Source organism: Schistocerca gregaria, chromosome 4 (assembly GCF_023897955.1).
Source record: "Schistocerca gregaria isolate iqSchGreg1 chromosome 4, iqSchGreg1.2, whole genome shotgun sequence".
NCBI lineage: Eukaryota > Metazoa > Arthropoda > Insecta > Orthoptera > Acrididae > Schistocerca > Schistocerca gregaria.
In genome coordinates, this window is record NC_064923.1 from 442,017,001 (window position 1) to 442,041,932 (window position 24,932).

The following is a 24,932-nucleotide window of genomic DNA, read 5'->3' on the forward strand; positions in this document are numbered from 1 at the left end:
CGGAACCGCGCGACTGCTACGGTCGCAGGTTCGAATCCTGCCTCGGGCTTGGATGTGTGTGACGTCCTTAGGTTAGTTAGGTTTAAGTAGTTCTAAGTTCTAGGGGACTGATGACCACAGCAGTTAAGTCCCATAGTGCTCAGAGCCATTCGAACCATTTTTTTCCTTATCTCATCATACATTGTTTCAATCTTTTCATCACTGCGGAGCTAGTTGGCATGTAAACTTTTACTACTGTGGTGGGTGTGGGCTCCGTTTCTATCTTGGCTACTATAATGTCTTCGCTATGCTCTTCATAGTTGCTTGCCCATATTCTTATATTCTTATTAATCATTAGATCTACTGCTACTTAAGCCCCATTTGATTCTGTATATAACGCTGTATTCACCTGACCAGAAGTCCTGTTTACCCTGCCACTGAACATCACTAATTCCCACTGGATCTAACTTAAATCTATCCACTTCCCTTTTTAAATTTTCTAACCTGCCTGCCCAATTAACGGCTCTAACATTTTACGCTCGAACCCGTAGAATGCCAGTGTTTTTTTTTCTTATCAGTGTGGTATGTGCTTTATTTTTGGTAATTCCCATTTTTCATCTGCTTAAGGAAATTCTAGCGTGGTTCCCATTTATCTGCTCTCCTAGCAAATACAGGATTCACATGGGTAAATTGAATTTTCCAGTCTTTCAACCGCTAGCGAAATGAACTTAATTCGTTTCCTGCAATATCTTCCAGTCAGGGACGCTTGCTACACAGCATATTACTAATCGATTCTCTCAAAGCCTTAGTAACAAAAATGGAACTAAACAGAGATAAGGTACTGACACGTTAAGTTTAGCGTTAGTGTGTTTCGACCCCTGTATCTCAACTACTCTAGTAGAACAACTGTATGCTGGTAAGCCCGAGGAGGTCTCTGTTGCATTTCTATGAAAATAATATTTATGTTTCTTCAGAAGATACTTACACTAAATTACGTGACATAAACAAGAATTATAGTCTTGTGTGAACAGTGCCATTTCTTCCATATTCTGGCTATGGTGGTGAGATTAAGACTGATACAGGAGTACAAAGACTTCTTGTTAAATTCCAGATACTGGTAGTTTGTTGTAAATCCTTGAATACGAGTTTACGAGGGACTCTAGCATCGAATAAGACTTATTACTTGTAGTTTACTCACCTCTCCATGGCCTCATCGATTGCCTGCGTTTCTTCCTGTTGAGACGATAGCCAACGGAACAGTTCTTCTTTTTTCAATGGCTCCCAGCGAGTAGTTCCGCCCGGCTGGAACAGAGACGTAAGTTACTTGTTTTCTCTAGTTTCCCTATATGTCACATACGATAAGGATGTTCACTAATTTTGCGAAATGTTAGATTTTACCTGTAAACCGCGTTTTTGCGTGTAAATCTTGCAGATTTGAAAATAATTCTTGGAGCTGTAGTAGCCATATGAACAACGACTTTCATTTATTAACGTATAACAATGAGCAGACAGAAAGAATCCTAAATGTACAAATTGGCAAAGGTGTTAGAACAAGGTCTGTGAGTTTTTAGTATCTTCACATGTCGAAATTTTGGAGTTTCAACATCTTTTTCTTATATTATCTTTTCGGCTATTTGCATGTCTGGTGAGGGACGTGCGATATACTGCAGATCTTTCTCTCACAATAATGGAATATGCGTCTGCAATGTTGCGCACGGCTGATGAGAAAGCAGTTGCGTCTCACACAACAGCACAGACTAGGGTAGGCGCATTAAGCAGAGCGTAGAAATATACGTGTTTCTGCTCTTGCGAGCATGACGCCACTGAGGAACTCTTGACGCCCATGCCTGTATGTCGGATGATGCAGGATTTCGAATCGTTTTCGCTTACTTAGTTTTGTTCAGTGAGTAATTTGTGTGTAAATGTGTTTTGAATAACTATTCATCTTTTTGCAAATCTGCAAAAGATTTGGCAGTTAAAATGCTATCTAAAAGATACTGTGAACATTTGCAAAACGATGGAAAATGCTCTTGTCTTCTCGAAGAACTGATTACGTTAGAAACTTGCTAAACGTGCTGAATTTTTCCACTGAAAGGTGTGCTTAAGACTGATAAATATCCATCGCCTTGTATTACTACGAGCGGCAGAAGAAAGGAATAAATGTACTAACAAATATAAGATCCATCAATGACGTAACCAGGCTTCTGTTGAAAGGAGGGTCGGATTTGTTAAAAAGGAACTTGAAAACACTCATGTTATCCTTTTATTCTGGAAACTTTCATGAAGATTCATAAACCGTTTTCAATTACCTCAGAGCTTTCACCAAGGGGGAATATAATTTTGATAACTCAGTAGTGCTTTATTTTGGTAAACCAAAAAGGAGCAGTTGCTCCAATCTCCTCCAAGGTCATTTCGCACTCTTCTTCTTTCAACCTGGATTTGAGTTGAAGACATGATCGGGAATGCACGACCGCCAATTTTTTGGGACACTGTGATTACTACAGACAGAGCCTTTGGAGTAAGGAGATCTGTGTACAAAAGAGAAGCTAAAACAATTTTTGGTGGCGAAAATGCAAAATATCTGGAATTAATCAACCTTGCACTTTCCCAAATTTCCTCATTTAAGTATGCGTCTGTCACTTCTTGCAATGTAAGAAAGGTCATTTAGTGCATTAAAGAATATTCTAAGAGACAAATGCATGAGTGTAAATGAGGAGTATTTGGATTACTATTTATTTATCATTTGGCTTTTAGCGCCGGGAGTCTCCATAGAAGTCTCTGCTCACCTTCGATGTAGCTCTTTCACTTAAGCAGAGGGGGCTGCACCTTTAAGGGAATTGGAATCTGTCAGGAAAGAAGGATATTTGAAAAGAATTGGCTGTCGTCTATAGCAAGGGACCAACTAGGAAATTTGCCTAAATTGAAAGTGGGAAACCACAGAAAACCATTTTTTAGGTTGTCGACGAAGTGTTCATTACAACCTCGCCTCCCGAATCCTGGGACTATTAGCTCAGCGGCTCAACACGTAGGGCTTTCCCAAGTCGACGGAGAATTTGGAAAAATTGGTTGTTGTAAGTTGTTTTAAAATAAAATCCATCACAACAAATGATTGAATTCTGACATGGCATGTTTTTCCTTCAATTGTGCGTATTTATTCATTTGATAGTGCACGAATTCATGTATATTTTTAAGAGTCAGTTGTGCACGATATTTCTGGCTCCAGTTGTTTATAGTATTAAAAGGGGAAGAAGGGATGCACGGAACAGCGGACTTGGACGAATTTAGGCAGCCAGCATAAAAAATCTTTTTGAAACAAAGTGACCATAGAATGTACTGTCATAACAGACCCGTTCCGCTCTCCACTAACCCCATCCCATCGCTCAGTATCTGAAATAGTTCTCATAATTGAGTACCACCTTGGTGACCAGATTGGACGATATTTTCTCGTTTTGGCTAATAATTATAGAATATTGAGCAAATTTTTATAAGAAATGGAACCATCACATTCACATTTTTGTTGATGAACGCGATTTTTGGGCGACACAGACAAACCAAATAGTATTTTTATGCACTGAGTTTAATTTCTCGTTATTTGTAATGATATTAACCGTTGGCTCGTGAAATACCGAAATATTGCAAAACCGAAGTACCACCGTCCTCCAAATAACGACTCCAGTGCTAAGATTCAATCGCTATAGATAGGTAATTAGGCTATTATAGTAGTGTGTACATATTTTAACTTACCATAAGGCTAGCGGACGAATCAAAATCAATTTTTGTTACAAACTTATCCATAATTAGAAACTATCACAACAGCACACGGAACAAAAAAATAAACGATAACACTTACATTAAATTAAACAGCAAGCAACAACTGAACTGATTAAGAAAATAGCAACTGAACTCAAGCAAGGTCTTGGCTGAAATCAGGATGGGTGATAGCCGACAGAGCTGTGGACGTATAGCTAGTTTGAATCTATCTTTGGCGTTGCTGACTATCGATAGTGCGCATCCCTTTTTCGCCGCATCACTGAAACTCAAAATATTTTTCAATTTTATTACACGACAACTAGATCGTGTGTAATTTCATTTAGGTGATTGGGAGATCTGTACCCCTAGGACCACCCCCCCCCCCCCCCCCACTCTGGCTACGTCCTTGGAATCCTACATACTTTAGACAAGCTTTTACCATGTACGAAGAATGCTGTGAAATGTACATTTACTGATGAAGTTTTTTCTCATGCGTCAGGTAAAGTTGCACTTGGCATCCACATATACTTCAAATTTACGATATAAGGCGAACATTTATCCGTCTGCACTGGATCTCATCAAAGAAACGGCAAAGAAAGCTGTGGCAGTTCACCGTTACAAAACAAGGAGGTAAAATTTGTCATCACTTTAGGGTAACTCTGAACAATATTTATGCGAATTAGTAACAGAATTTTAGCTGTTCTCAATTATCTAGCAATAGTGTGAGTTCGATGATGCGAAGATTATTTGTTGAACAGAAGTAATGGTAAGTGTCCTCATTAATGTTTATCGCAAATCGCTTTTCGCAACCCTGTGAAGCTAATTCACTTTTATATAGTGAATTTAGACAACTTCAGTTAACATTCTTTACAGATTTTCATAAAATGTCCAAAGAGAGTGGTGTAGCTTAAAATATAAACGTGTATGTTGCAATAACATTTGCTAATTCCAGTGCTTTCTAGAATTAAAAGCACTTGAATCAACAATGTCCACCAATCAACGTTTATTAAACTTCTGACACATACTAAATACAAATTGTGTCATCTAAATCTTGTTTTCTCATTAAAACATTTCTCATAGACAACATATAGTTGCATATTAGTTTCCAACATTCACGTTGACAAAAACCACTCTCTAAGCTCTGTGTATGTTTCGACATGATATCTGCATCTCTGTCTGCTTGAATGCTGAAAACTTTAGAAGACGTGGCAATAACATTCTAGCAGAAGGATAATAAGAATTTACATTTCATTATTTCGGTAGAAATTAAGACATTCCACGAACGCCTCGCGTAAATGCGCCGCCCGCATGTTACAGCTCTATTTCCAAGGCTGTGGCTGTTCCTTAGTGACGTCACAACGTTAGCCAATAGCAACTGAGAACGCTTACTACCCAAACTTAAGCTTTCTATGGACCTTCGTATAGACTGTTCTGTTAGCGGAAGTAGGGTTTACTGCAGAATGGAATGACGAACATTGATTGATATACCAGTAATGAAGTTTACGAATACTTCTAATGTGCTACGATCCTTACTGTCAATAAATTCAGTCTGCATAATTTGTGAAACTGACGTTAAATTGAAAAAACAAATCATGCTCACTTCCCACCCTAAATAAAGAGCCATAATAACGAACGGTAAATGGAGACTGAAGGGGAAGGAATTAATCTGACGCTGCTCAGCTTGCAATACACGCGAGTGACGTTATAGGTTGTACCAGGTATGTACGTGCACATTATAAGACACTCACTGGAATCTCTGTAACCTAGAGCCTAACAATAATACACTATCAAGAAATGAGAGCATATTTCCTTGACAAAGAACGGTAGGGTTGCAGAACAACGCTACTCGAGAGATATACGACCTAATCAATATCTAAAACATGTACAGGGTGACTATAATTAAGTTAAACTTTCAAACCGCTATAGAAATAACACAACTGGTCAGAATGACGACAAGTTGCAACGGAATATTATCGGAGAAGGCGGGAAACGTATGGCAGAAGAAAAATAAAGTTACGACATGTACCAATACATGGCGCTGAAAGCTTCATATTATAATAGTATCGACTACAAATGACAAATTAATCATACAACAGTGCTTACGGTGTACGTTTGACGTTAACTAAAGTGAACTACTCAGTGTGCATTGATGTACAGGTGTAATACTGTTAGTTACGTAAGCCAATCCTCCACAGCAAGGTTATATCACATCGGATGGGAAAAAATCTGTTTTTAATTGTCCTGAGGCCAAAAACTGCATACAAAGCAATACCCACATCGGTTTTTAATTGTCCTGAGGCTAAAAAACGCATAAAAAGTATCAATAAAAATCAAATCGGATTATTAATTTCCGTGTGACTGGTACAAGACATGTTCAATATGCTGTCCACCGTTTTCCCGCAACAAGTTGAAATCGAGAAACAGCATGTTCCACAACTGATGGAAGTGTTTCCGGGGTCACGTTCAGAATGTGTTGCGCAACGCGTGCCTTCAATGCAGCTAAGTTTGTAATCGGAACACTGAACACAACATCTTCCAGATAACCCCACAGCCAGAAGTCACACTCATACAGGTAACTGTACCGGAAGCACCTGTCTCTTCGAAAAAATATGGCCCTATGATAAATGGTGCCGTGAACCCGCACTGCACAGTGACCTCTTCAGCATGAAGTGGCACTGGTTGATTTACGTGTGGATTTTTCGTTGCCCATATTCGACAATTCTGCTTGTTGACATATCCTGTCAGATGGAAGTGGGCTTCGTTTGTGCACAAAATCTTCCACGGTCGATCATTGTCCACCTCTGTGTGAGAAAGAAATTTTAAAGCAAAGGTCTGTCTTCCTGGCAGATCAACAGGAAGCAACTCGTGCACATGGGTAATTTTGAATGGATGGCAAAGAAGGGTGTTTCGTGCGATTTTATGAACCGTGCTCAAGGGTATGTCCAATGTTCGGGCAATTCTCCATACACTACGCGTTTGCTCACCACCACTAGTCTCCTCTTGCATTACTGTGGCCACTGCTTCCACTGACGTCGAATCAATTTGTATCCTCGTCGAATCAATTAGAATCCTCTTTCTACCAGGTTGCACACTAAAAGAACCCATCTTTCCGAATTTCCCAATCATTTTCTCCAAACCCACGGCAGTCATCAGAACAACGCCTTTTCTTCCAAACTCTTCAATGTCCGGTACTTCTGCAAAGCGACGTGCGTACAGTCATCTTTTTTGTAATTCATCTTTACAAGCAGAGCGCGATCCTGCATTGATACAGTCACGGAAAACGTCGCTGACACGAAAGGAGGAAAAGCCCTGTAACTGACGTATTTATACCGACTTCATGGGTCGTGCGTATGACAGGTGTTTCCATTTACGTATTCTGTCACATACAGCGTCATCCATTGATCAATTTCACTTTTGTTTTTCCTTGGCAGCATTGCGTTTTCCTCCTTGTCCGATAATACTCCGCTGCAATTAGACGTCATTCTGACCAGTGGCGTTATTTCTACAGCGGTTTGAAAGTTTAACTTTAATTGTAATCAACCTGTATTTCTCTAAGTTCTGAAACTGAAAATATACATTTCACACAACAAAAGGTACTAGACAGTTTCTTTCGGAACAGTTAATAGCAACGTAAGTTACCACGGAAGGGAGATTAAAGTTTAACATCCAGCCAAAGACGAGGTCATTAGAAACAACCATAATTATGGACTGTCGAACGAAAATGGCAGAGCTCTGTAAAAGGAACCACACAAGCATTCGCCTTAAATGACATGTGAATCACGAAGAATCTAAACTGATCCGCCGTTCTTCTGAATTTGAGTTCAATATCTTAACCAGTGCGCCTTCTTAGTTGGTTTGTATGTTTCCTTCCAGATGGCAGAAATGTTTGGCAGCGACGTGGTATTTGTTGGTTGGTTTGTGGGATTGAAGGGGCCAGACTGCTAGGGCCATCAGTCCCTTTTTCCAAAAACTTCAAACATCCACAAAGAATAAAAACGAAAGACGTAGTATTATTCTCCCTACGGCAGGGTTCAAATGAACTACCAGCGCTCTTTGCCACTACTAACAGAGATATCCGATGGTTTCCGAAAGGCATTGATCGGTTGTCGGTGATTACTAACAACAATACGTTTCTGGCATGCTCTATAGGATTCAGGTCCTTACAACTAGTTGGCCAATACTTTCGATTAATTTCTTCACATTCTAGTAATTCATCAGGAATAGTAGGACGATGTAACGGCCGTTAACGTCCCCGAACATCACACACACCTCTAAAATGTCGCACGTTTGTTTGTAGTACCACATGTCTTTTTCTCTTGGAAGTTAAAAAATATTCCTCCGACCACTAACTGAAATGTAAAACACCATACGCACAAACAGAATGAGGCCTTTCAGCGACAAGAACCCACTTATACCGACCGATATTCCTGCAGACGAAAGTAAAATTAATATATGAATAACAACGTCCTCCATTGATTCAATTTCTCAATTCGAATAAATGAAAACGTATCTGGAAATGATGTACGGGGACACATTCTACCAAACGTCTAGCAAAACAATTACAGCTTTGAGTCTCCGCTGCACCGTCTGACGGGAAACATCAGATGCTGAAGCAGCACTAACCTGTGTAGACATTCGTTTTGCAGCCGTCGACGGAGCTAATGGTGCATTTAAGTCGAAATATCGTTGTTGTTTTTGTGGAACAGTCACTCTTCGTCGAATGTGTACTGGCTTACGAATATTATTTTCTGCGTATCCGAACTAGCACGAAATCTTCGCAATGTTACTTCATGGAACACTCAACGCTGCTAAGAGTGTAACTCTCTCCATATCCCTTAAGCCGCCCCTGGATGCTTCTACCCAAAATAGGATTCAAATGCAGTCTCAGGCTGTTTTACGTTATAAACTTTAACAAGAAACTGCACTCTGCTCTCAATGTATGTCCAACCTTGACTTACACATAATGAGTCTAATCCGCTACACCTCGTAATCTTTTGAATAATGTACATATTCAAGAAAATAGCAATTGCTCTTTGCACAGATAGCGTAATTCAGATTGGAGACGAAATTTTGACGGCCATTTAAAGTCGTTCGTGCCTTCATATGTATTTTCCTCTTTTTCCAATTTTTCCTCATTTCTGAATACTATTAATGTTACCCAGCCGCAATCAGTTGTGTCAGCTATAAGTAAAAATATTTATCTTACTTTTTAGTTACTTTTTCTTGGATAGTATACTGACGCGTTGCGCCTAGACCTAGACAGTAAGATAGTCATCCAAATTTGTGCTAGGAAAAATAGAATCTTATAATTATTTAACTAAGTGTAATGTTTGTTGTAGTCTGAGTTCAAATACCCATCGGGTCATCCAGATTTAATATTTCCTTGCATTCCCTACGGAAATTTGCCAAGATTATCTCTAAGTGAGTAAAAGTTTCTCTCTCCTCCATCCCCACTGAACTGCACTAGGAGCTGTTCTCTAATGACACTGACAGCGACCACACATTACATCACAGCCGTCGTACATTTTCTCGTATACTTTCCTTTGTTCCACATTTAACGTCTTAGTCCTCTCCATTTATTTCATTTTATCTCGAATTAACATGTATATGCCCCATCGAAAATATAACATGCGAGTAAATAAAGAAACACTTCCGTAGTGCTTATGTTTGAAACTTTTGGCATCCTAAAAATCTTATAGTTACATCGTAAAAATCTTATAGTCACATCGACAGAACTGTTTTCTTTTCCCCTTAAAGAGGACTGCAGGAAAAAATGTGTCTCCCAAGATCACGTACATGTAACCGTTTATGCTGGCGAGGTCAGGTGTTCAAAGTTTTACGTCCGTCGCAGGCTGTCAGATAACGTGTCAGTCATTTGGCATAAAATTTGCGTTGTAGAATGGAGCACAACAGTTCTCTAGGATTGCCCCGTGAATAACAGAGACGAGAAATACATCGATCAGTAGAACCTTCTTAGTGACGGCATTAGCTTTAATTTATTGCATACATATTCCGCTGCATCGACAAAAATGCAGCTACGCAAAAGTTCACTAAGTCATAAATTGTAAAGCTCTAAATTAAGCTATGTGAACCAGAAGTCAAGAGACGTGTAACGACAGAACTTTGAAGAGTTTGGACACCGTAGGCCGTGGACAGCAGGCAAACTTACGTCCCAGAAGTATTAAAATGTCAGTCTTAATAAGTCGCATTTTTTTTTCTCATATTCACTTTTAAACTTGAAGTACGTCTCACAGTAAGGTAGTTACATACTACTTTTGGAACGATTTGCGAAGATAGGATACTTAAAGGCTAACTCTGAGGGCACTGCCATTATTTATATTGTTTCTTTTTGCATAAGCTGCACTTGTTTCAAATCAACACATTGAATTATTGACAAAGCATTACGGCTACAAGAACCAGAGACCCTCACAAATTTATTGTGATAGAATATCAGATATGAGTCATACACGAGCTACTCCAAAGTCTGACAGCTTTCCAACGTCAAAAAACATACTTGCCGCAGTTTTCTTGCTGGTTTACTTAGTTAGTAATGCACTTAATTCATGTTCCATGGATCATCTGCACGATAAAGCCTCATAATATGGAATGAATCATTTTACTTTCACATCACAAAGTAATTTCTAAATATGGCTACATGCTGAACACTAAACGTGATAAAAATAACTTATAGGTAGAGCAAGCAAAGCTAAAAAACTTGTATGTATGAAGGACAGTCAAACAGTTTGAAATCAAAGGTCGTAAAATAGTCCATATTGAAACTGAGTTAAAGCGAAAATCCGCAATAGCTGTTTATTGTGTTTTCGCTGTACGGCGACCAGTTCCATGCCCTGGAGGTATACAGAGTGTTACAAAAAGGTACGGCAAAACTTTGAGGAAACATTCCCCACACACAAATAAAGAATAGATGTTATGTGGATATGTGTCCGGAAACGCTTAATTTCCATGTTACAGCTCATTTTAGTTTTGTCAGTATGTACTGTACTTCCTCGATTCACCGCCAGTTGGCCCAGTTGAAGGAAGGTAATGTTGACTTCGGTGCCTTTACAAGTACTACACAACATGTGGTTCATGCACGATGGAGCTCCTGCACATTTCAGTCAAAGTGTTCGTACGCTTCTCAACAACAGATTCGGTGACCGATGGATTGGTAGAGGCAGACCAATTCCATGGCCTCCACGCTCTCCTGACCTCAATCCTCTTGACTTTCATTTATGGGGGCATTTGAAATCTCTTGTCTACGCAACCCCGGTACCAAATATAGAGACTCTTCGTGCTCGCATTGTGGACGCCTGTGATACAATACGCCATTCTCCAGGGCTGCATCAGGGATTCCATGCGACGGAGGGTGGATGAATGTATCCTCGCTAACGGAGGACATTTTGAACATTTCCTGTAACAAAGTGTTTGAAGTCACGCTGGTACGTTCTATTGCTGTGTGTTTCCATTCCATGATTAATGTGATTTGAAGAGAAGTAATAAAATGAGCTCTAACGTGGAAAGTAAGCGTTTCCGGACACATGTCCACATACTATATTTTCTTTCTTTGTGTATGAGGAATGTTTCCTGAAAGTTTGGCCGTACCTTTTTGTAACACCCTGTACATTCAGGTCATATAAAATTAATACTTCATGTACAATGAACTCCAAGGAACAAGTGCGCGTAAAAACATGTTATTCCTTGGTATAACCTTGGATAAAACGGCAGATGGGCATCCGATCCAAACCATGCATGATCATTAGACATCTCCAAAACACAGTCTTATTATACGTGGATTTTCATATGCTGTGCTGGCTCGTCTCTTTACTGTGTTTTGAAAATGCATTAGTGATCATGCATGGTTTGGATCGGATGCCCATCTGCCGTTTCACGCAAGGTTCTACCGAGAAGTGATACGTTTTTACGCGCACTTGTACCTTGGGATTCGTGGTACATGAAGTATTAGCTTTATATGACCTGAAGTATATACTTCCGTAGCGTGAAACAGGTAGTCATACAGTGAAAACACAATAAACAGCTTTCGCGGATGTGAACTTTCACTCAATTTAAATGTGGACTATTTTACTATCTCTGATTTTAAATTGTTTGATCGTCTTTCACTTTATGCTGAATCTGAAGGTATGGGGTGCCACTGCCTATGTTATCTCGCCTCTTACGTTTTGAGGGTAATCTGAACAGCTATTGCTGCATCAGGGTGGTTTTACAGCCCGTCCTGTACGCTGTTCCAGATTGCATATTTCAGCAGGGCAACACCAGGCCACATGTGACAAGAAAAGTGCAAGCGCCTACAAACCGCGTAGCAGAGTATTCCCCAACAGCATATTCAGGCGCACATTGATTCCACTCCACGACGTATAGCCGTTCTAATTGCAGCACATCGTGGAGCTACTGCGCTCTGAAATTCCATAGTCACCTTGTATGTGCAGGGCTGTAAGCCTAATCGTTTGTGTAGTGTCACGTCTGTAATCGGTGGAATAAATTTCTTTATGATTACGTACCGCGATCTTGGTGTTTCACTTTTTCCAAAGAGTAGTGTACATATCTTCATGTTGTGTCCTAACACATGACAGCGGGTAGACAGAGAGTTACAAGTCACTCTTAAATTATTTTTTATTTATTTATTTATTGCCAAATTATAGACCTGTTACCTGATGTTTAAAACAGATCGTACAACTTACAATTTTCGTTTGTCATCTTTTTTACAGTTTTCAATTTTTTTTTGTTTTATCTACAACATTTACAGAGAATAATACTTTCAAAATGACAATAATTTTAGGTTGAAATATAAATAAAATTTTGTTTTTTAGGAAGAATATGAAAAGAAAATAGGATAGAGGAGAGATTTGTTAGTACCATCACCGAATGTGACTGACGGTGAATACCTCGAAATGGTTTCTTTGAGCCATTGACCGCCAGTCACACACACACACACACACACACACACACACACACACACACACACACACACAGGCGCGCGCACGCCCTCAAGTGGTTATTAGTATGGAAATAATGTTGCTTATCCTATTTATTACTAATCCTATGTATTAACTACTTTAGGTGCCCATGCATGTACAGCACTTGGTGTTTTCTTAGCTAGATCACCAGCACTTTTGCTTCTTTAGTGTAACATCTCAGCTTCCTCCTGCTGTTCCTCCTCATTGCCACTATTTTCGCTGTCACTGTGGATATCGCTGTCCATCCTCCGGAGATTTCTGTTACGCTGCACATAGGCATGTCTGTAATGTCATGTGTTCATTTTGAAATACTGTTTGTCAGTGTTTTTAATTGTGCCCATTGTTCTTCGTCTCTTATTGCTGTGTATATATCTATATATATTCTTCAATTACCGAGCAGTTAGGAGTAAAGGCCGAAAGACAACCAATGAAGGCAGGTTGGTTGGTTGGATCAGAGCCAAATCTGTCACAGGCCACCTACAGGAGACGCATATTTTGGGACTCTATAGGATGTTCGTAGTAGGAGCCTCAAAGAGATCAGGTTTCTGATAACCATCAGTTATTTGCAATCAGTCTAACTACTTCATTGAAGTTTCATTCAAGACATTAAAAAACGCAAACGATTGCTCAACAGAAGTCACTGTCTGAGTCCATGGGGTGAGAGCTAATAGAAATACCAATCACTAGCAGCACTAGTACGAACTTTGAGAGCAGCACTCAAAAACAGATTTGTCGGTGACCACCCAAGGCTGGCGACAGGCGCCGCGGAGTTGGCGCCCCCACAGTCTGACAGAGAAAAGTGAGTGCAAAAACATGGTCTTTTAAAAGACTCTGGTGGCACATTATTCCTGTCTGCCTACAATCGACCCTCCAGTGCACCGGCCTTTTTTAGCCTCTGCACTTCCAAAGCGATCCTGGTCAACCACATTGAGATTCCTCCCCTTCTCCTACTCGGTAGGTGTGGATGTTTCTGGCCTTTATATTAGCAGATTCCATATTCAGTAGCAACAGCATCCAGCTGAAACCTAAATGTCACTGCCCTTCCTATGATGGCTAGTAACGACAGTATTATATGTCACTTGCCCGCCCTAGGCCTCCCGTCAGGGGGATCGTTGTTGTAGCTCTCTACCTGTGTAAACCTACTGACGTAGCGGTTCTCAGGGGCAACTATCAAGCTTGCTGCCCCTCCTAAGTCAATCCTTTTTGTAACGATCTTCTACTATGATGCATTACAACAGCTCCTTGGCAGTGGATGGACTTACCAGTTCATTCTCTGAAGTCTCCCCTGGGACAGCTACCCAGAGTGTCTACAATACGCAGGCTGTAACATTATTGTTTACCACCGGTAAACTAAACACTAACACTTCGCCTGTTCTCTGCATTGTCTCTCTGACTTCCTATCCTGGAGTGCCCTTGCTCGCTCCCAACAGCCTTAAATTACCAGTGTATAAGTTAATATATAACACTGCAGGGTGTTCAAGGGAAACTTCTACCATTATTCCTACAAAATAGTGGCAAGTTCGGGTAACGATGCTGGGGGTGGATAGCGATCACGTCCCTTTCTCTACAAAGCAGACCACAAACGCTCAAAATGTTGAAATTTCTTGACTGTGGTTCTCTTGCTCACAAAAAACAATCCCGGACCATGTGAGCTGTGTGAACAGGTGGCCTGTGGTCTTGGAAAACATCACCATTGGGTAACAAACATTGTACCATGAAATGGACCTGATCAGCCAAAATGGTCACGTAATTCTTGGCAGTAATGCGACATCTGATAGTAACCACAGTGCCCATGGAAAACCATGGTCACTGAACCTTCGCCATATTTCATTCTTGGGTTGTAAACGTGGTCAGATGTTGTGAAGAGTGCGAAACAAGAGACTCATTCGACCAAATGACTTACTTCCATTGTTCCACAGCCCAGGTTTTATGGCTTCAGCATCACGTTTTCCTGTTATGGCAATTTGCATGACTCATGAATAGTTTTGGAATTCTGGCTCACCCTGAAATTGACTCCTTATGGAGCTCCCTTTGTGATGTTTTGGTGCTGACAGAGTTTGCGAATGTATCACTCAATTATGGAGTGACTTTTTCTGCTGTCTTCCCCTTATTTTTTGTCAAAATCCTCCACAAAGTCCGTCTGTCACGATCACTCAACATTTATTTCCGTCCCCTTTACCTGTGCGCGGTACAAATCTTCGATAAAATGCCTCTTCAAATACCTAACACTTCAGCTCCCATGTTTACAGAAGCACCCGCTATATGAGCACCAACAATTTGTCTATGTTAGAATTAACTTATATCCAGCATGTGGCACTCATAACTACACAGAACACTGTTCTGACCTCAACTGACACAAAGTATTGAGGACATTGCACTGATGCTGTTCGTGGTCAAAGACAACAGCATAACTTGCCATCTTGGCTATCGTCTGCATTTATGTTCAACCATGCATTTTTCACAGTGTTTCAATATTTTTGTCCAACCCTAGTATATGGCAAGATAGTATGATACCAATTAAGCACTCCGTCTTCAGTCCACAAGTGGCCCATCGGGGCCATCCGACCGCCTTGTCATCCTCAGCTAAGGATGTGGATAGGAGGAGCGTGTGGTCAGCACACCACTCTCCCGGTCATTACGATGGTTTTCTTTGACCGGAGCCGCTACTATTCGGTCGAGTAGCTCCTCAATTGGCATCACGAGGCTGAGTGCACCCCGAAAAATGGCAACAGCACATGGCGACCCGGATGGTCACCCATCCAAATGCCGGCCACGCCCGACAGCGCTTAACTTCGGTGATCTGACGGGAACCGGTGCAACCACAGCGGCAAGGCCGTTGTCGTGATACCATTTAGTGTCTGGTAAATAAACCATGCAATGCAACTCTTCATACAACAGTTCTTTTGCGACCCGGGGAGCTTAGATTATGTTGTGAACAAGAGGCTGAGTTCGGAGAGCGTGGTGGGTGGTCTAGAGGCATATGGTATCTGCAATAACATTTATTTATCCTGCAATGTGTACAGAGTTATACGTATCTTCAAAGCTGCAGTCAGTGACCAGGCGCAAATTCACGTGTCATGAAGAAGTGCTAATGCCTTGTCAGCGAGTCGCGATGTCACCCTGCATGTTAGTGCCATGGCTTCACGCTGTTTTGGCGGCAGCGGAGAGACGGGGGCGTTGTCGCCAAACGACCTGCGATAAAGTGCAGCTCCCGTCTCAGCACTCTCAAAGGCAGCTTCTTGTGTGCTTAGGTGCAGACTGTCGACTGTGGCCCAGGATGCCAGTTGTTGTGAGGGACAGGCCTTGGCCATCCACCATAGATGGACCAAGCCTACAACAGATGCTCATGAGTCGTCAGAAGGGTGCTTGGACGTGCCAGATCTGGTCGGTATGGAGATGGCAGCTTCCAGATCATCTGGGATGATCCATAGTGTAGGAGAGCCGGCCACAAACCAATCTTCTCAAAAGATTGTAATATTCACGGATCTAGTACCACGGACAAAATAGCTCCATGAATGACTGTCTTTCAGCTCTGCTAGCTTTGTTATTGAAAGGTCCGATCCCTTGCCTTTGATTATCGTCTGTACAAATCTCACAGATTTACATAATAGTACGTTGTGCCCATTGCATAGAGTTTTTTGCTTGTGATAGCTAAATTACATTGATTTTCCCTGAGCTTCCTAATTCTACATCTTTATTCTTAAGTTGTGGTTTACCGAACCTTCCTTACAGTTATGCTACATTATTCTTATTTCCGTTTCCACGAGTTATACTAGTTTTACAGTTTTTCTTAGTCTATGTTTCTCGGGTTATGTTAACAATTCGACAAGTGTCTGATGCCTCAATAGGTCAGGTGAATACAAACTTGTATGTCTGAAACAAAAGTAAAGTGTGCAAACTGTTATCTAAAACACGGGAAGACTCTTGCTCGTAATGCTTATGATTACCACGTTTCAGCATTGGTTCTCTTGATATAGCTCGATATGTTGCAACATTTGCCCAGTGGAAATTATGCCTTGCTGAGACGCTATCAGTGTGTCTAAAGAGTGTATAAGATCAATATACAGGGTGCTTTAAAGGTAAGTTTGCGTTGACAGTACTGTCAACGGTTTTTTCTGGCCAATGCAAAACAAACTGAGTTATTTAGAATACAGTCAGAAACTTGAGTGTAGATAGGAGGCTGAAGTTTACTCCAGCCATCTCACAAGTCGTGCCTTTCACCAAATAGCACTATTATGTAACTCGAACTTGCCCTGAAGTTTTTCATTCTTACAGCAGTTTATGATCACTGTTCCAGTGCAGACAACTGAGTATATCTGATGCGCTCCCATCGCCTGAAAATGAGACTACGGTACCAATATTTCAATCTGATATTCCGCTGACTATATTTTCCCCAGAAACAGTTACACTTCGCATTTCTGTGCGGCAGTCTGCACTCCTCTGGGTGAAAGATGACATTTTCCTTCAAACCTCTCCTTTAGTGGCGTAACAGCACGAGCGTCTTCATGCTCAGAAATTATTAACACCTCTCGTGTCTTCACTTGTACCCGTTTAACCATCATCATCCATCTTACAGTTCGAAATGAACCATATAACATGGATACTGCACGCAGGTGGACTAGTATGTACAACTTTGCTCTGTCCATATTTACTTCCATTGTTCCTATGTCGTAAAATATTGCTAAGTTCTTTTCTGACACCTCCATCATGTGCGTGACTCCGCTGGAAAGTATTTTTACCGCATGACTGACTGCTTCCTGCAACGACCTCACTCCAGTTCTCATATCGTTGACTCTATCTGCTAATACTGACCTTACGACTTATCTTAGAAGAAAGATTAAGAAAAGGCAAACCTACGTTTCTAGCATTTGTAGACTTAGAGAAAGCTTTTGACAATGTTGACTGGAATACTCTTTTTCAAATTCTAAAGGTGGCAGGGGTAAAATACAGGGAGCGAAAGGCTATTTATAATTTGTACAGAAACCAGATGGCAGTAATAAGAGTCGAGGGGCATGAAAGGGAAGCAGTGGTTGGGAAAGGAGTGAGACAGGGTTGTAGCCTCTCCCCGATGTTATTCAATCTGTATATTGAGCAAGCAGTAAAGGAAACAAAACAAAAATTCGGAGTAGGTATTAAAATTCATGGAGACGAAGTAAAAACTTTGAGGTTCGCCGATGACATTGTAATTCTGTCAGAGACGGCAAAGGACTTGGAAGAGCAGTTGAACGGAATGGACAGTGTCTTGAAAGGAGGATATAAGATGAACATTAACAAAAGCAAAACGAGGATAATGGAATGTAGTCAAATTAAATCGGGTGATGCTGAGGGAATTAGATTAGGAAATGAGGCACTTAAAGTAGTAAAGGAGTTTTGCTATTTAGGAAGTAAAATAACTGATGATGGTCGAAGTAGAGAGGATATAAAATGTAGACTGGCAATGGCAAGGAAGGCGTTTCTGAAGAAGAGAAATTTGTTAACATCGAATATAGATTTATGTATCAGGAAGTCGTTTCTGAAAGTATTTGTTTGGAGTGTAGCCATGTATGGAAGTGAAACATGGACGATAACTAGTTTGGACAAGAAGAGAATAGAAGCTTTCGAAATGTGGTGCTACAGAAGAATACTGAAGATAAGGTAGATAGATCACGTAACTAATGAGGAGGTATTGAATAGGATTGGGGAGAAGAGAAGTTTGTGGCACAACTTGACTAGAAGAAGGGATCGGTTGGTAGGACATGTTTTGAGGCATCAAGGGATCACAAATTTAGCATTGGAGGGCAGCGTGGAGGGTAAAAATCGTAGAGGGAGACCGAGAGATGAGTACACTAAGCAGATTCAGAAGGATGTAGGTTGCAGTAGGTACTGGGAGATGAAGCAGCTTGCACAGGATAGAGTAGCATGGAGAGCTGCATCAAACCAGTCTCAGGACTGAAGACAACAACAACATCTGCTAATTCACGTAACAGCTTGGCTAGTGTTAGTTTGCTGCCCAGTAGGCTCAATCGTTTATGCATTTCCACCTAATTGCTGCTCTCTGTTTCAATTGTATCCTGTTTGTACTAGGCTAACTCCATGGTTAACTCACATACTATTTTAGTTTTATTGAGAACGTCGTGCTCTAAATTCGACAGCTCCGTGGTATGCCACACTACTATGGTTTCGGCAGTGTCTCCCATCGTTTACACTTTCCTAATCGTGATAATAAGCTCCTGGATATCTTCGTTATCCACCATTCCAAACACTGTATATAAGGACTTCTCCGCTTGCGTTCAACCATACTATTTTCCCACAAACTAGTGTCCTTGGTACAACGTCCCTGATTTGCGTCAGTTGAGCTCTGTTTTCCATGTGATGGCCTCAATTCCTTGTACTCACGCCTGCAACTCGGTGAGAATTTTGTTACTCTGCAGTTCCTTGTGTTATTCTATGGATGCATCATGCAGTCTGCCAATTTCGTTTCTTGTCTTCCGCACAGCAGCTGTCAACCTCAATGTCCACTGAGACCGAATCAACATACATCCAGATGCCGTGAAATAACACCTATTATTCTAACGGATGAATGCGAACCGTATGCAATGCTCCTTTGTTAATGATGTGCAGCAACATCAAGCTTGCCATAATCTATAAGGCTATTACTGATGACCCATCACTGGAGGAAAAGAGCTTTCGTCCTTCTCTCCTCCTTCGAAAATTCACAAACAAAACAAAATAACTAAGAAACACAATGTAACCAATGTACAGTTGTAAGCTACTATGGTAGCTAGTACAAATTCAGAATACTCTCGAACAAGAATAGAAAAACGTATGCATTAAACAGCTCTTATACACAATACAACTAAACTCAAATACTACTATGATTGCATGACCATGATGCATAGGGTACACTTTGCACATTTTGCTTGTCCACTGGTATATGGTCTTTGACATTTTTAATCGTTTTCTTGCTTCTTGACCCTCTCATTGAGGCTTGTGTTAAGCATCCACCGTTCCTCTAAAAGGTTTAACCCCATCTACATGAAAAATAGACGATTAAGTTGGAAAGTGCACTTTAACGTTTCCCTTAGGATTGTCGGGATTAGTCTAATACCTGCTAACCCACCAATTTGTGGCAATTTTCCCATGTGTTGTGTGGACTGTTCCTGTCGATCCAAAGATTTAGTACTTTATGCCATACCTACCATATTGTTTTTGCAAATTTTTCAAGCGGTTAACAGCTTGGTCCTAGTTTAGGAATCGTGACATTAAAGAGCGATGGCGTTTTTCTACCATACACCACCTCAAAAGGTAAGAGACCCAGACTGATATGTTCTTTAGAGTTACATGCACAAACTAAGTACTGTAAATATGTATCCCAAACCTTTTGATAGCTGTTGACATAACAACTCAATATTTTACAGATGGCCCAAAAAATTCACTGTGTTATGCCATGAGTTTGTGGATGGAACAGGCTTGTCCATAACTTCTGGACATGAAGTGCATGATACAACTGCTTGGTGCAAAATCTGTACCCTGCCCAGTAAGTAAGGTATCAGGCACCTCAAATCCAGGTATATAGCTATTAACTGAACTGAAGCCTGGGCTACTGTACTAGCCTGCTAATCAGGGATTATCACCATTGCCAAGAACCCCGGAAAATGATCTATAATTGTCAGTACATATTTATCCCTAGCCAGTTTTCTATTAAGTGGTCCTAAAAATCAAGTCAAATCACATGAAAGGGTTTTAATGCATCTGGTAGGCATTGTAAATGAGTTTTTTGGTGACCAAAATAAGCTTTCTGTGCACAAGGTACACAGTCCTTCACTTATTGCTTGATATCATGTTTTCTTGTTCTTCACCAGAATATTTACACTACATATCTGCCCATTGTTAAACATCCTCCATGAGATGACAACACATCATCATGTACTTGTCACAACACTTCGCCCTTGAGCACCACCAGAATCACTATGTGTGGTCCACATTCCGTCTTTCTTCATAGGAATCCCTATCACAAACTTTGGTAGTGACCTGAGAGCATGACAGCGTTCATTGTCCACTTGTGTTCTCTGGAGCTGTGTTATACTTTCGCCTAGTGCGTTCAGCATTGCAACTTTCCTTCCTCATTTGTAGTTAACTTCATAATCAAACTCATTTGAGTGCCCATCTTGTTAACCTACTCAACAGGTCCTTCATCCCCATCAACCTTTTTATGATGCATGGTCTGCAACGACCTTAAACTCCTGTCCTGTAAATCCCCACGAATGTTCGCTATTTCATTTCTCACTGCCAACATTTCGTTTTTTTTTGTAGTGGAGTAGTTATGCTTTGTTCAGTTGTCTTCACATGTACATTACTCAATGTTCATGCTGATTGACATTCTGGCTCAATATACAGCTAACAGTCATTACTGGCGTCACATGAGAGGACAGATTCCTTCTCAAAAGCAGGAAAGACTAGTAATGGATCAGACACTAATGCTGTCTTCAATTCTTCAAATGCTGTTTGACAAAATTTTCAGATATTCAACACACAATTTTCATGTCGCAGGAAATCAGAATGATTCAGCGAACATTTTTGGGTAATACTCCATGTGATCTGATCACTGGGAGTTTTGACTACCTCATTGATATGGAGATGATCGCAAGAGGGCTGGAACGTTCTTAATCGACTGTACAGACACCTGCAAGAAACGAACTGCATGAGATATATCTTGTGTAAGTGCCCAAAGATGCCCAACCAGCAAAGCAGCGGCCCTAGATAGACACGTTTGTAGATCACCTGTCACCCAGCGCCCAAAAGATCCTCTCCGCCTGAAGTATCACCCTCACACAATAATACCTCGTTGATTGGCGAACATGGTGTCTTGTTCACTGTGAATAGACCCAGGGTTAAGTGGGAGGGGACAGGAGGGGGGGTATTTTTTCCTCTTTAAGCAGCTATTTAATTTAACCTAGAGATCTATTGACAACGTATGCGCATTTACTGGGCTTCAGAATCACATTTCAGTCCTGCCTTTACGCCAAAGCTGATGCTCTCGTATGCGGCTTCAGTGGTCCTGGGATCATTATGGCTGCTGCGTCTATAGGGATGACTTCTGGGAACGTTATTTGGGACTTTTTGTAGTCTTATAGACATGAGTATTATCTGACGCACAATAATGCCCATCTGCACAGCGCTGGCCAGCTGGACGGTTACTTGTAACATCAGGATATCACGTATCAGGAGTGGCCAGTTTGGTATCCAACTTTAAATTTGATAACCATATATGAGGAGCTCTGTGTCAAAAGACTGCAACCCTAACACAGAAACCACGTGTCCTCCAATGTGAACCGTTATTACAAGCCATGTTGGACGCCCAGTAACAGGTACAGAGAGATGTTGCGCTTCCATATCACCATCTGATTGCATCCCATCCGATATTTACTTTACCGTCGACGACCCATCACACATGCAAAGTGTCACCTACGGTCCAAGGATTGTTTTCTGGTTTACTTCGTATCCACATCATTATGTCACGCTTCACAATGTCGCCAAGGGACGTATTACTATACATGTTGTTGCTTTTCCATAATAGGATCTAGATAATTTCCAGACTAATAGATATCAATCTACAATGGCAAAAACACGAAAAGCACAGTATCCTAGGAAAGCAATTAAGACAGTTTGCAGTTGATCATAATTATGGTATAACTTGTGATCAGTAAGATATAAGTAGAAAATGTCAGAAAATGAACAGCAATGCATATAGCACATAGCAATATGTTGTTTTGCAAATCGTATTGTAGGTTGTCGAAATATAGTTGCTAATCATTCTACCTAAGAGATTTTCTATGATTGCTAAAAGGCTCGAAAGTGAAAACAAATAAGAAATGCGAAAAACCAGAAATTTCATTCAGCTCAACATCAAACAGCTGAAAGGATTCTAAATTTGAGATCACGTTGCATTACAGGAAGCCCCTCGAAAGACGCATGACATACGAGCTCTGTGTGGTACAGTTGCCCCAAGAGACTTTTGATGCCTACGTTTTTGATACCACTCTGTCTGGTATGTAAGATACGTCATAACATCGTAGCCAGCCATAATTTGACCTGTTCAAGGGGCCGAGCTAGGTAACGCAGTTTTTAGGACACTGTATTTGTTTCTGGGGAGGAGCGATGTTCAAATCCCCATCCAGAAAACCAGGTTAGGTATTTCCAGACCATCTGTAAACTACCTATTTCTGTCTTATCGCCTTTCCCAGCCGAGATAATAATTCATCTCCACTGATATAGTAGTCCACGTAACATTATATCCTATCCTTGCTTCCAGAACAGGATTTAATTACAGCGAACACCGATTCGGTGTCCTTCATTCCTTGGGAGGCGAAATGTATCAGAAAGTTGATGAGATTAAATGTCGTGAGGTACTCGTAAATAAATTGCCACGACACGCAGGATTTTCACAGTATCTGTTTTGTTTGTGAGACATACGACAGAAATAAACCCATGGAAATACAATAAAATGTCAATTACCCGTCCATCAACCGCCTCCCCACACCCAAATCATGATTACATTTAGTATTCTATCATGTTGTCACAATTATAGCGACTGTCGCGGATTCACGGTAATTGTAATTTCTGTCACGTTATTTTAGAATAACTGATAATTATAACTAATGACAACTCTGATTACCAGGCATACTCTATCAAAATTCTGATGGTTCATCCAGTATTGTGCGTAATAACGTAATCGAACAGTTTCGCAGATAATATGCTGAAATGCAACTATACGGACAGCTCATGAATACTATTACGGTTTTAGCTTTCCTGTCACCTTCAGTTTTTTTCCGTTACCTGTTTAGCTTTACTTCATCACTTCATACGTAGCGCTCAACTGACGGCAGTACGTTCCAAGAGAACGAGCGCCAGCGGAAACCATGGTGCCGAATGTCATGTGAACTCAATACACATTACATCAAGATTCTAGCCGATTACAATCAACGTACTTCAAATTATCTCGAGCATCGTTCTCAATTACTTTGATGTAGAAGAGACACGAAACTCAAATCTGCCTACTTTTTCACTTCAGGGATATCGCGGTGAGCGTGTCTTTCACGGCTGAAACTCCAAACTGTATTATTCTCCAACAATAAGGACCTAATATTGATTCAACGGGACTCAAAAGTATGTTATCAATGGCGAGATTCTTATTTTGCCAGAATGCCTATTAACATTGCCCATTATGGCGATCTGTCACTATTTAAAGCGTCATGAATTCTAACTGACTGTTACTGCAATAATGCTCAAGAGTTCGTCGAGCGAGTGTTTCCAAGTCATTTTATTCGTGGATGAATTACTTTTCCTTAGGAATGTTTTGACAATAGTCACTCACAAAAAAAGAATTTCTAGAAAACAGGAATTCGTTAACATCGAAGGCATTTGTCGGGAGTGTAGCCTTACATAGAAAATGAAGAATGTGAATACTATACAGTAGGAAAACTTTGTGTGTTTCTTTCTCAGGTAAAAACTGAAAAATTTATTAAAAATATAATAATTTTTTAATTATTGAAAATTTATTTTCATGTTTCTATGTAATCTATGTAAATGATGTAAAAATCAATTATGTCATATTTTTGTTTGCGTATATAAGCATGATTATTTTGTATGTATAGTATTAAAGATTTTCTAAAAATCAGTTTCATTTAAAAGAGGTCAGGTAGAACAACAACCATTATTTATAAATATTTAATTTTGTTCCAAAATAAATTTTTTCACAAAAATAAATAGGGGGTGATGTAGCGAAACACGCACTGTATCGCTTGTGAGATTCATAGGCGAGCGAGCGTGCAGGGACTTACCCCAGTTCACTGTTAGCAGCGCAACGTCACCATAACGCGTCTGCGCGTAGCGCACAAGTATTGCATCGTAATTAAGAACAAAATTAAAAGTCAAAATTGATTTTTCAAACTTTGTCAGGATATACTTTAATGAAATAACGTTTTAAATGTCAAGTCTTAGAGTGATTAAACCAGTGGTCTTCATAAATTCGTCGTTTTAAGAAAAAAATAAGTGGCGCTAAATAATAAATCTAGAAATCCATAAATAACGCAACAATTTATGTCAAAATCAATTGGTAGAAGTCAAAACTTGATTAAATAAAAATTGTGGTCAGAATTTTTTAAAAAAATGGTCCAAATGGCTTTAAGCACTATGCCACTTAACATCTGAGGTCATCAGTCCTCTATAATTAGAACTACTTAAACCGAACAC

The 24,932-nt window shown here is 40.4% G+C and overlaps 1 protein-coding gene and 1 pseudogene across 1 annotated transcript in view; both read right to left on the reverse strand.

Annotated features, from left to right (window-relative positions):
• The window catches only part of LOC126267766 (uncharacterized), a 292,038-nt gene that overhangs the window by 245,511 nt on the left and 21,595 nt on the right, over window positions 1-24,932 (reverse strand). The window contains exon 3 of the mRNA XM_049973070.1: window positions 1,178-1,281. Within this exon, the coding sequence (XP_049829027.1) occupies window positions 1,178-1,281 (104 nt within the window). The remainder of the gene's footprint in view (window positions 1-1,177; window positions 1,282-24,932) is intronic.
• LOC126268278 (5S ribosomal RNA) lies at window positions 15,425-15,542 on the reverse strand (annotated as a pseudogene).